The 12,167-nt window shown below is 44.3% G+C and overlaps 1 protein-coding gene across 1 annotated transcript; it reads right to left on the bottom strand.

Moving 5' to 3' along the window:
- Positions 1 to 597: 597 nt before the first annotated feature.
- On the bottom strand, positions 598 to 9,183 carry LOC309382056 (erythroblast NAD(P)(+)--arginine ADP-ribosyltransferase-like). The gene is made up of 3 exons (XM_081933509.1): positions 9,113 to 9,183; positions 6,809 to 7,496; positions 598 to 1,026 (listed from the first exon to the last, which is right to left on the bottom strand). Exons 1-3 carry the CDS (start codon positions 9,179 to 9,181, stop codon positions 911 to 913), a joined length of 873 nt encoding a protein of 290 aa, XP_081789635.1. The 5' UTR covers positions 9,182 to 9,183; the 3' UTR covers positions 598 to 910.
- Between the last annotated feature and the right edge of the window lie 2,984 nt (positions 9,184 to 12,167).

Here is a 12,167-nt window from a genome sequence, read left to right on the forward strand (position 1 = left end):
GTCATGTGAGTTCCATCTTCAAGGAGCATCATCAGGAAGGTATGCAGGACGGTTGGCCTTGACCAACACCAAGCGCTAATCTCCAGCATGCGCAGTAGACGGTGAGAACAAAACTCCCTTTTTACAATCTCTCCTGTACTTAAAACTTCCCCTCCCAAATACCAGCCCCCCCCCCCCTCGGTTTCAATGGCAGCCGAAAGCAAATAGCAAAACAGAGGCTGGCAGCAATTTTGAATCTCACTAGGCTCCAGGTTGACTCAGCCTTCCATCCTTCCGAGGTGGGTCAAATGAGGATCCAGATTGTTGGGGGGAATCCCCCCCGCCTCTAGCAGCACTCTGCTGGCCAAAAGCGGGTTTTCACGGAGGCTCTCAGGAGTCCCCGCATGGCCCGTTTTTTGGCCTCCCCAACCTCCAGCAGCAATCTGCCAGTCACAAATGTGTCAAATGCCCAGCATGGCTGCGCCCACCACAGCCACCCCCACCCCCCACATGCCCAGCACTCTAGGGTCAAGCACAGCCCTGATGCAGCTCTCAATGAAGTCGAGTTTGACACCCCCGGCCTAAGTGGAGTTGCTGTTCCTAACCCTAAGCCTTGATTCTATCACTGCGTTCATGCAGCCTCCTCTCCCTTTGGAAAAAAATTGACTGCAAGGGCTATCACAGTCCTAGAGGAGAGATGGGCTGGTGGGGAGGAGAAGGAGGGGGAAAGGACCCCAAGGCAGGTGATCCTGTGGCTTCCGTGGCCTGGAGGGACCCCTCCCTGTCCTCGGCTAGTCAATGGCACATGTGGTTCTTCACCATCTCCCCTTTTTTAGGCACGACCAAGATTTTCACAGCAGGAAGTGGCTTTTTTGTCATGTGGGAGTGGGTGGGTGGAAACATACTGCCACCTGCCTGTCCGGCAACCCATTTAAAGAGGCGCACTCCGCCGCTTACGTAGCACGACAAGTCCTGTGATCAATCCGACCAATCCGATCACACCCAAGGCCACGGCCCCCAAGATGATGGCGTTCTTCCTGTTGACTCCTGGGAAAAGGAAAAAAGGAGAAGCCACACGCAATGATCTTATAAAACATCGGCCAGCTTAAGTGCTACCCAATAAAGGGGAATCTTTGTAGCTCAGGGTTGACATGAGGGGCCTTTGGGGCTCTCTGAGCTTGGTGGGTTTTGGGGGAGATGTTTCATGACCCAGCTAGAGAACATTATCAATGCTAGAAGGGAGGGGTTTGAAAGGAGGGGGAGGGGGGGATTCTGGGGTCCTTGGTGCTCTCTGAGCTTAGTGGTTTCCTTGATGACATTTCACAATCCAACTAGGGAACATTATCAGGGTTAGGGTTAGCAAAGAGGAGGAGGAAGAGGGGGAGGGGGAGGAGGAAGAAGGCCTGTGGGATCCTTGGTGCTCTCTGAGCTTGGTGGTTTTCTTTTTTTTCTTTTCTTTTTTTTTGTTTTTTATTCTTTTATTTTTTTGTTTTTTGTTTTGTTTATTTTTTCCCTCCCCTTCCCCCCACCCACCCCCCCCATTTCCCCACCCTAACCCTCCCTAACCCAACCCCTGGCTTCCCAGATAGAGTCAGAAGCATAGTTACCAGCAAATCTGAAAAACAAATATCCCAATAATAATATGCATATATCAGAATAAGAACAAGATAATACAAAAAAGACAAAAAAGGAGAAGAACCATCATAACCTCCTTTCCAAAACCATTACTACATATTTATGAAACATTTCTCAACCAAATCCCATAGACACTTCCTTTGAGCCGTACCTTAATTTTACAAAATCAATCCAGGGATACCAATCTATAGTATACTTATCGTAAGAGTGATCTTTTAGGTATACAGAAATTTTATCCATTTCGGCAAGATTTGCTACCTTAAGTATCCATTCTTCTATAGAGCATAATTCTGCTTTCTTCCAATATTGTGCTATCAGCAGTCTAGCTGCTGTAATCATATACAATATTAATTTAGTTTCAGCAACAGTGCAGTCAGGTACTATGCCCAATAGAAAAAATTGGGGAGCAAATTTAATTTTTCTTTTAAAAATCTTCTTCTGCATTATCCACCATATTTTAATCCATAAAGCCTTAACTTTCTTACAGGACCACCAAATATGAAAGTAAGAAGCGTTTGAACAATCACACCTCCAGCACTTAGGATTGTAATTTGGATACATTTTAGACAGCTTAGCTGGATCTAAATGCCATCTATAAAACATCTTGTAAAAATTTTCCCTTAAATTCTGAGCTTGCGTAAACTTCCCATTTCTAATCCAAATCTTCTCCCATGTATCTAACATTATAGGTTCCTCTATATTCTGTGCCCACTTTACCATACAGTCCTTAACTAACTCAGAAGCAGAGTCTCTCTTTATCAAAATATTATATATTCTTTTAATATGAAATTGTCCTTGGTCCCTAATTTGCTCAGTCAACTCATCATACGTATTCTCAATACCTATCCTCATATCTTCCTTAAACCTAAATTGTAACTGTTGATACTGAAACCAAGTCTGAACAATCTTTTTATCTTTTAGTTCATCTATCAACTTTAGCTCCCAATGATTATCTACCCAATCCAACAGTTGAGCATATGTAGTTTCATCGTGCCTCTGTGTTATACTAATATTTTCTATCATATGCCTTGGTATTACCCAGTCAGGAATCTTACATTGCATATTTGGCTGATACTTCTTCCAGACTCTTAACAACGCAGACCTGCATATATGCGTTCTAAAAACAAAATCCTGCTTTTTACCATACATTAAATACGCATGCCAACCATAAAGCAGATCATATCCTTCTAGATTAAGAATTCTCTCCTCCGTCATATTTATCCAGTTACTAATTGCTCCCAGGACAGCTGCATCATAATACAACATCAGATTAGGCATTTTCAATCCTCCTCTCTCCCGCACGTCTTGTATAATCTTCAACTTAACTCTGGGTTTTTTCCCATCCCATATAAATTTATTTATGTCCCCTTGCCACTGTAACAAAGTAGCCTCTCTTTTAATTATTGGTATCATCTGAAACAGAAATAAGAACCTCGGTAGTATATTCATCTTAACCGCAGCTATCCTTCCTAAGAAAGACAGCTTCAGTTTCCTCCACGAGGCCATTTCTTGTTGAACCTTATGCCAAAGCGGCTCATAATTATTTTTATAAAGTTTTGTATTAGAGTTTGTTAAATAAACCCCCAGATATTTAACTTTTTTAACTACTTCAAAACCCAATAACTGCTGGAGTCGTTCAGCTTGAGTACTAGACATATTCTTAAGCAACATTTTTGTCTTAGAATAATTCACCTTAAACCCCGAAACCGCCCCATAATCCAGAATCTCATGTAATAACGGTTCAATAGATTGTATAGGTTTCGAGATAGTAAGAACTAGGTCATCAGCAAAAGCTCTCAATTTATATTCATGATGCCTAATCCGAACACCTTGAATCTCTGTAGCTTGACATATCCTAATCAACAATATTTCCAATACTAATACAAATATAAGTGGAGATAGGGGACATCCTTGTCTAGTTCCTTTCTCTATTTTACAATCTGTAGTTAAAGTATTATTTATTATCAACCGAGCTGTCTGTTCTTGATATATAGCTCTAATAGCTTGTAAAAAATACCTACCCATACCCATCTTCTTCAATACCTCAATCAAAAATTGCCAGTGTACTTGATCAAAAGCTTTTTCAGCATCCAAAAATATCAAAGCCGCTGGGTATTGGCTATTCTTTTCTAAATATTCCATAAGGTCCAGTACGTATCTTACATTATACTTCATAAATCTACCTGATATAAATCCAGTCTGGTCTGGATGAATAATTTGCTGTAGTATCGGCATTAATCTATTAGCCAATACCTTTGCAAATATCTTACAGTCTACATTAAGTAAAGAGATAGGTCTATAATTCTTTGGTTGTGACCCCTCCTGACCTTCTTTAAGTATCAGAGAAATAAAAGCTGTTTTCCAAGATGGGGGAATCTTTCCGTTGACCATCACTTCCATAAAAAGTTTTTTAAGAGGTTCCACCATCTCTGCCATTAAGGTCTTGTAGTAAACAGCTGTAAGACCATCCGTCCCAGGCGCCTTCCCAGTCTTCAATTGAGTAATAGCCTCCCTTATCTCCTCAGTTGTTATTGGCTGGCCTAACCCTTCCTTCTGTTCTAATGTAAGTTGTGGAACTTTAACCCGTCCTAAATAATTAACTATACCAGATAATGTAATCTTATCCTTAGCATATAACTTAGAATAAAAATCTACAAACACCCTCTGAATATCTTTTTGTAGATAAACCATTTTACCCTTATCCTCAACCTTATCTATGATATTTTGAGTTCTCCTTTTCCGTAAATGATAAGCTAGCCACCTCCCAGGCTTATTGGCATTACAGAATGTATTATGCTTAAGGTATCTCAACTGTATTGTAGTCTGTTCTGCCACTAACATGTTCAGCTGCCCTTTCAACAATTTAATAGTAGTATAAATTGACCTATCTTGAGGGCTTGATATCAGCAACTTCTCTTTAATCTTAATCTCCTTCTCCAATTCTTTCAATTTAGCTTCTCTATCCCTTTTAATCTTATTATTCAAATAGATCAATATGCCCCTCATATAAGCCTTACTAGCGTCCCAAACCATCTCTGTTGAGGTGCCTTTGTCCATGTTAAGCACAAAAAATTCTTTCAATTGTTTCTTACACTCCAACACATTCACATCATATTTAAATAATCCCTCATTAAGCCTCCAAGATCTTCGTTGAGTCATCAAGTCCTGTATCTCCATCATCACCGGGCTGTGGTCTGAAATAGTTCTCGGGAAAATCTTAACATCTTTAATCCTAGAAAGCAAATCGTTTGATATTAACATAAAATCAATTCTAGAAAAAGACTGATGTCTGTCCGAGAAAAACGTATAGTCTCTTTCCTTCTCATTGCGGAGCCTCCAGACATCCATTAATTCCAATTCATCCTTCAGATCAAAAAAAGCTGAAGGCAACCGCCCTCTACAAGTTGAGGTTGAAGCTCCAGATCTATCCATCTGTGTGTCTATAACCCCATTCCAATCCCCCATAAAAACAAATGATTTGTAGTCCAAGTCCGATATTCTCCTCTGCAAATCCTTAAAGTACTTCATCTGCTGTTGATTAGGGGCATAGATCCCAACAAGTAGTATTTTCTGATCCAGTACCATAAGTTCCACTAAAATATATCTCCCCTGCAGATCTGCTTCCAATAAATTAGCTGACAAGCTTTTATTAACATACAGCACCAAACCATTCTTTTTTTCAGGAGCTGAGGCTACAAAACATTGTCCCAATTTCCAATTGTCCAAAAATTTTTGATCACTAGACTTAATATGCGTCTCCTGAAGGCAAATTACATCATTTTTATGTTGTTTCAGATAATAGAAAACCTTTCTTCTTTTTTGTGGGGAATTAAGTCCATTAACATTCCAGGTCAGCAGCCTGACCATCGTCAAGCTTAGTTTGAAGCTTCTGAAGCATAGCCCTCATATCAGTAGGAAATCTCTTAGGCCTTGCTCCTCCCACGGCTTCAGATTGTGTAGGTACATCAACAGAGATACTCGAAGTTTGCTGTATAGTCTTCTCCATTTTCTTTGCCGTTGCTCTGGTAATTCTCTGTTCTTTAAATTCCAATCCCAAGCCTACTGCTTCTTCCAGTCTCTCCACAAGCTGTTTATCAACTGAAGCGGGTGCCGAGGCTGCTATCTCTATTGGCTCCTGCTGAACAGGCTGGATCTTTTCCGATTCCAATCCTAGCTCACCAGCATTCAGAACCTTGGAATAAAAGTCCCTAGCCTTCTGAGTAGAATCCAATCGATATCTTTTCCCAGAGTAGATCAAGGTAACGCCAATTGGCAACTCCCATCTAAATTGCAGGTTACGTTTCTTCAGTTCATCCGTCAAAAATTTAAACTCTTTGCGCAGCCTAAGCATTTTCAATGGTATTTCTTTCAAAACTTTCACCTCCTGATCTCGCACAGTACATCTCTGATGATATGCAGCCTGTACAATCTCATTACGCAGGTATCTCCTTTCCAGATGAACCACCACATCTCTTGGCAAATTTCGCTGTCTTGCATACCAGGAGTTAACTCTGTAAGCTTTCTCAATCTGTTGGAGAATCTCTTTTGGATCCACTTGTAGAAGGGGGGCAAAAGCCTCCGCGCAAATCACCCTCAAATCTTCTCCTTTCCCGCTGTCTTTATCCTCTGGCAAACCCCTTACCCGCACAACAGCCTCTAACTGCTTGTACTGGAATAGCAACTGCTCAAGCTCAATTCTATCCGCCCGGGAGGGATACGACACCAGCTTGGTGGTTTTCTTGAAGACATTTCGTGACCCACCTAGGGATCAGTGTTAGAAAGAAGCAGGGTTTGGAGGAAGGGGGAGAAGGAGGAAGAGGAGGAGGGGGAGGGGGAGGACTGTGGGGTCCTTGGTGCTCTGTGAGCTTGGTGTTTTTCTTAGACATTTCATTACCCAACTAGGGAACATCATCAGTGAAGAACCTCAGGGAGGTCTTGGAGTTTTCTTTGAAAATGTTTTGCTTCCCATCCAATGAAACTGAAGAAGCTTCTTGGATGAGAAGCAAAACGTCTTCAGAGAAAACACCAAGAAAATCCAGTTGCCTTTCAGAAAAAGAACACCTAAGGGACAACCGGGATCTGGAGGATTGAGACATTTGGTCCACCTGGAACTGACTTGGTTCTCCAGCAGATGTGATTGAGAACTTCCCTCAGACCCCTGAACCCCAGGTTCTCGCTTCTTCCAGCCTCTTACCTTTCAGGACTCCACAGTTGAAGCGGCTGTAAACACTCTGGGACACCAGCTGGATGAAGTTCCCCTTCTGGGTCTTTGTGTAGTTGATCACGGTGAAGGTCTCATAGGGTGGGATGAGAACTTCCTTTTCCTCTTCTTTGAATGAGAAGTCATGAATGGGCACTCCGTAACAGGTCCTGATAGAGAAGAAGGTGTCCTCACCAAATACTTGGGCCACCTTTTCGTTCAACGAGGAGGAAGCAAACTGTCCGAAGCGGATTACCGCCTTGTTGGAGGTGGTGAAACGGATCCCTTTTATCCCGCGGAAGACCTCATAGCAATCGGACGTTTTCTTCTTGGCCTGAAGAGCTTTGGTGAGGAGGAGGTGGAAGTCCTTGAAGGCATATTGTTCGTAAGAGTCTTGAGATTTCCCATTTTCTCTTGTAGCATTGTTGAAATCGCGGTACAGGCTATCTCCAATTGTGTAGGCCACAATCACAGTGCCATAAATTGCACTGAAGTTTCTGACTGTTTGGCCAAGGCTGTTCCAGTACTGTGTGGCATTTTTCCAGGTTGCATTATATTGTTCTGGCAGGGGAATCTTTCCTGATTTCCTCAGCTTGAGCTCTGTCTCGAGGCTGCAGTTAACGTACTGGTCATCCACAGAGTTGTGGAACATGGTGAGGGGGATCTCTCGGAGACACAAAACCTGCCCGAGAAAAGAGAAGTTGAGGAAGGACACAAAGAAAAGGAAAGAGTCCAACGGTTGATGAAGCCAACAGTTGGCCCCAGTTGTCTTTTTGAACCTTCCAAAAAACGCCATGGAGGAAGGTAAAGTAAAGGGGTCCCTGTGGATTTTACTCCACAACCCAGGTCCAGCTCTTGGGGACGGTACTCATCTCTGTTTCAGGTTCAGAGGAGCACAGCATAGGAGAACAAATCCAACAGGAGAAGATTGAGTAGCTCATCTGCATTTGAAAGGCAGATTTGCTCTCTTTTGAAGAGAGCAAAGTCCCCATTCTCAACAGAGAAGACTGCTGGTTTGAAAGAAGGGTCAGAGAGGCCATCTCCATTAAGACTGAACAGCCCCCTCTCAAGTGAGGGGGAGGGATACGACACCATCTATCTCCAGTCTACAAGATGGTCCTCTCAACAGTTCCAAGAAGATTCCACACCCATTTGTACTACTCAGGTGACCCAGAGGGCACAGATTTATTTATTTATTTGATTTTATTTCTAGACCGCCCCCTCTCCCCGAAGGGACTCGGGGCGGTGTACAGGTACCAAATTAAAAACCATACAAACAATCATAAATATAGTTAAAATCGAATTAAACTTTAAACCCCTGTACAAATTTATAAAAATTAAAAACTTAGCCTAAGACCAAAATTTAAAAATACAGACTGAGGTGGGAGAGCTGGAATTAGGCCAAGCCGGCTAGATTAAACAGGTGGGTTTTGAGCTTCTGGCGGAAGGAGCGGAGGTCCGTGGTTGTTCTAATATCAGGGGGAAGGTCATTCCAGAGGGTCGGGCCCATCACAGAGAAGGCCCTTCCCCTCGGCGGCGCCCGCTGGCACAGCCTAGTGGACGGCACCCGGAGGAGTGCCTCTCTGTGTGAGCGAATCGGCCGAAGGGATGTGTGGGGCAGGATACGATCCTGCAAATAACTAGGCCCTGTGCCATGGAGCACTTTGAAGATGATAATCAACACCTTGAAACGCACCCGAAAAGCCACAGGTAGCCAGTGCAGCCCGCGCAGGAGAGGTGTTACGTGGGAGTATCTAGCGACTCCCGAAACTGCCCGCGCGGCCGCATTCTGAACCAACTGCAATCTTCGGGTGCATCTCAAGGGGAGCCCCATGTAGAGAGCATTACAGTAGTCTAGCCGGGACGTCACAAGCGCATGGGTGACTGTGTGAAGGGCGTTCCGGTCCAATAGGGGACGCAATTGGCGCACCAGGCGAACCTGGTGAAACGCCCCCCTTGCCACGGCTGTCACATGGTCATCCATTGACAGCCGGGCATCTAGGAGGACGCCCAAATTGCGTACCCGATCCACGGGGGCCAGATGTTCGGTCCCAATGGCCAGTGATGGAATCAGCTGGTTGAACCGGGGTGCCGGTAGCCACAGCCACTCCGTCTTGGACGGGTTGAGCTTGAGTCTGTTACTTCCCATCCAGATCCGTACGGCATTGAAGCCAACTGGAGATAAACCTCCAGTTGGCTTCAATGACTCTCAGAGAGAATGCTAACGACCAGATGACTGCAAGGAACATAAATTTACAGAGGTGGATACTCCAGCTGCTGAAGCTGCTCTGTTTGTACCTGGAAAGGTCCGGTGAAGAGTCTGATCAGGCACAGCGCCTGAACCATCTGGATGGATGGTGTCTTCATGGCGACTCCTGAGAAAAGACAAACAAGGAGAAACTGCAGTTGCGTGCAAAACCCCACCCACGATCTTAATAAAACGTTGATCAGTTTAAGTCCCACCAATAAAGGGAAACCTTTGTAGCTCAGGATTGAAATGAGGGGGGCCCTGGGGCTCTCTGAGCTGGGCGGTTTCCTTGCAGATGTTTCATGACCCAAGTACAGAAGTTCATCAGTGCTAGAAGAGAGATTGGAGGGGGTGTCCTCCTCCTCCTCCTCCTTCCGTTTGCAAATCTGCTACTCCAGAAACTCACACACTTCTGGCATGGATAATATTCCCTACTTGGGATATGAAACATCTGCAAGGAAACCACCCAGGTCAGAGAGCACCAAGGACCTCACAGTCCTCTTCCTCCTCCTCCTCCTTTTCTATTCCCTGCTCCTCTACTCCTCCCCACAAACCTCACTCCCTTCTAGCACTGATGATGTTGCCTAGTTGGTTCATGAAACGTTTGCAAGGAAGTCACCCAGCTCCAAGAGCACCAGGGGACACCCCCACACACACATTTCAATCCTGACCTCCAAAGGTTATCCCCTAAGGCACGCTGGGCAACCGTCTGTAGAAATGAATTTTATGGGCATCCATACTGAATTACTTTAAGCCAGAAGAAGCCTTCAAAGGGGAAGCAAGGGGAAAGTGGGCAGAGCCAGCCGAAAAATGAAAGCGGTCCGTGGGATGGGGGGAACAGACAACAGGCAAGTGGAGGGAATGTGAACACTTTAAGCTGGTATTTGTGGGTTGGCTTCACAGGCCTGACGTGCAGCTCTGTGGCCTCGCGTCGACCGATGTTAATATTTTGCTGCTTATTTTGTGGTCTTCTTTTGCACTTCCGTTGGGCACCCCCTCGTGCTAATATCCGTAAACAGCTTGCGAGGTCATGAAACTCCAATTGTATCTTTTAACTGAACAGTAATTATCTCTCTGCCCTTTCCCTGTGCTTTGTTCATTATTTGCTAAATACAAGGCCAGGGGAATAAATCCCTGGAGCTTCCTAAGACGTCCCCAGGAAGTAAACAGGAAGAGATAAGGATACACCTGTTTCTAGTACTTGACTGCGACAAACACGTGCATAAAATAAAATGGGAGATTAGTCTGAAAATTCATCGAAACGGTTATTGACTCAGAAAAGAAGAGAAGATAGCATTTTCCCTGGCTTACTTTCCTCTGAAGGAGCCCTGGAAGTAAGGAAAAATTTCCTGACAGGGAGAACAATTAACCAGTGGCACAACTTGCCTCCAGAAGTTGTAAATGCTCCAACCCTGGAAGTCTTTAAGAAGAGGTTGGGCAAACCATTTGTCTGAACTGGTATAGGGTTTCCTGCCTAAGCAGGGGGCTGGACTAGAAGACCTCCAAGGTCACCCCCAGCTCTGAAATACTAAATCATTTGCCAAAGCCACCATATGGATTTGATTGAGCGATTTGATTAATGTCCATCCATTGTTTCTCTGTAATTCTAATTCTAATGAATAACAGAATATCCAAGTTGGAAGGGACCTTGGAGGTCTTCTAGTCCAACCCCTCTGCTCGAGCAGGAAAAGCCTATACCAATTCAGTGAAATGGTCATCCAGTCTCTTCTTAAAAACCTCTAGCAGTGGAGCAGGCACAACCTCTGGAGAAATATTATTCCACTGGTTAATTGTCCTCCCAGTCAAGAAATTTCTCCTTAATTCTAGCTTTCTTCTCTCCTTGATTAATGTCCACCCATTGTTTCTAGTCCTGCCCTCAGGAAAAGCATTCCTATAAGTCTTAGTAAACCCCAAATTTCAACTTATTTGGAATTCTGCTTCCTTTTCATTTCTGAGTTTTCATCTCCGTCTCAAACAAAGGGAAGGGGGCAAAATCCCCGATTTTATTGATGTTGTTAATGCAGCACCCAACTCACCTACGCGGCTTGGGCAGTTTGCAATAGAGTAATAAAACAATAGAAGCACCTGAATCAAAACATAGATTACAAAGCAGAGTTCAAACGGGCATTTGAGGTCCGAGTGTCCCACCCCATCCCACCCAAATCTCCATCTTACAATGTGGTGGTGTGGTCGAGTTGAACCTTATGTGACTCCATTCCATTCTTGCAGGTTTATGGCCACCTTGCAGAAAGCACCTTCCTTAGGGGCATTTCACTGGCCCCTCCCTGGCTGAGTGACTGCCCATGGTTGAAGGGCAACTTGTGCGATGGCATTTGGGGCAGGAGGGGCATCAAGAATATCGACAGGGGGTTAGATGAAAAGAAGGACCAGGGAGATATGATAGCAGTCTTCCCATATCTCAGGGGCTGCCCCAAAGAAGAGGGAATCAAGCTATTCTCCAAAGCCCCCAAAGGCAGGACAAGAAACAATGGGTGGAAATTAATGGAGAGAAGCAACTTAGAACTAAGGAGAAATTTCCTGACAGTGAGAACAATTAATCAATGGAACAACTTGCCACCAGAAGTTGGGCTTCTTGGTGAGTTAATTTTTATATGTTTCTGAGTTCTTTGTTATCGATATGTGAATATGTGTTCTTTCCGTGTTCTTTGGGCTGGAGACAATACTCTAATTTGCCGTTATAGTTTTGTTTTTGTTGTGGATGATGTTGTGGATGATCCTTGGGGCTAAGAGGAATGTAAGTATGAGGGATTGGTAGATTGGTGCTGATTGGTGCTGGCTGTGTGTCTGTTGTGGTTTTGTGTTGTAATGGCCTGGGTGGTGGGTGTGGCTCGTTTGTTGACTAGGGCTGGTTTCCAGATGTCTGGTAGGTGGGAGGTATCGTCAGGTTTACTCATGTTGTGGGGATGTTACCAATTATGATACAACCACACGACCAATCATTCCACTTACTGAAACAAAGCCAGCACTCCACACTCACCCACCAAGATTTAGAGAAAGACAGCAGCTCCGACCCTGCTTTAAGCCGAAAACACGAGCCTGAAGATGGCGAGTGAGACCTTGCCGAAACGTTGCCAAGACAATCTC

The sequence above is a fragment of the Natrix helvetica genome (genome assembly GCF_964273705.1).
Source record: "Natrix helvetica genome assembly, chromosome: Z".
Taxonomy (NCBI): domain Eukaryota; kingdom Metazoa; phylum Chordata; class Lepidosauria; order Squamata; family Natricidae; genus Natrix; species Natrix helvetica.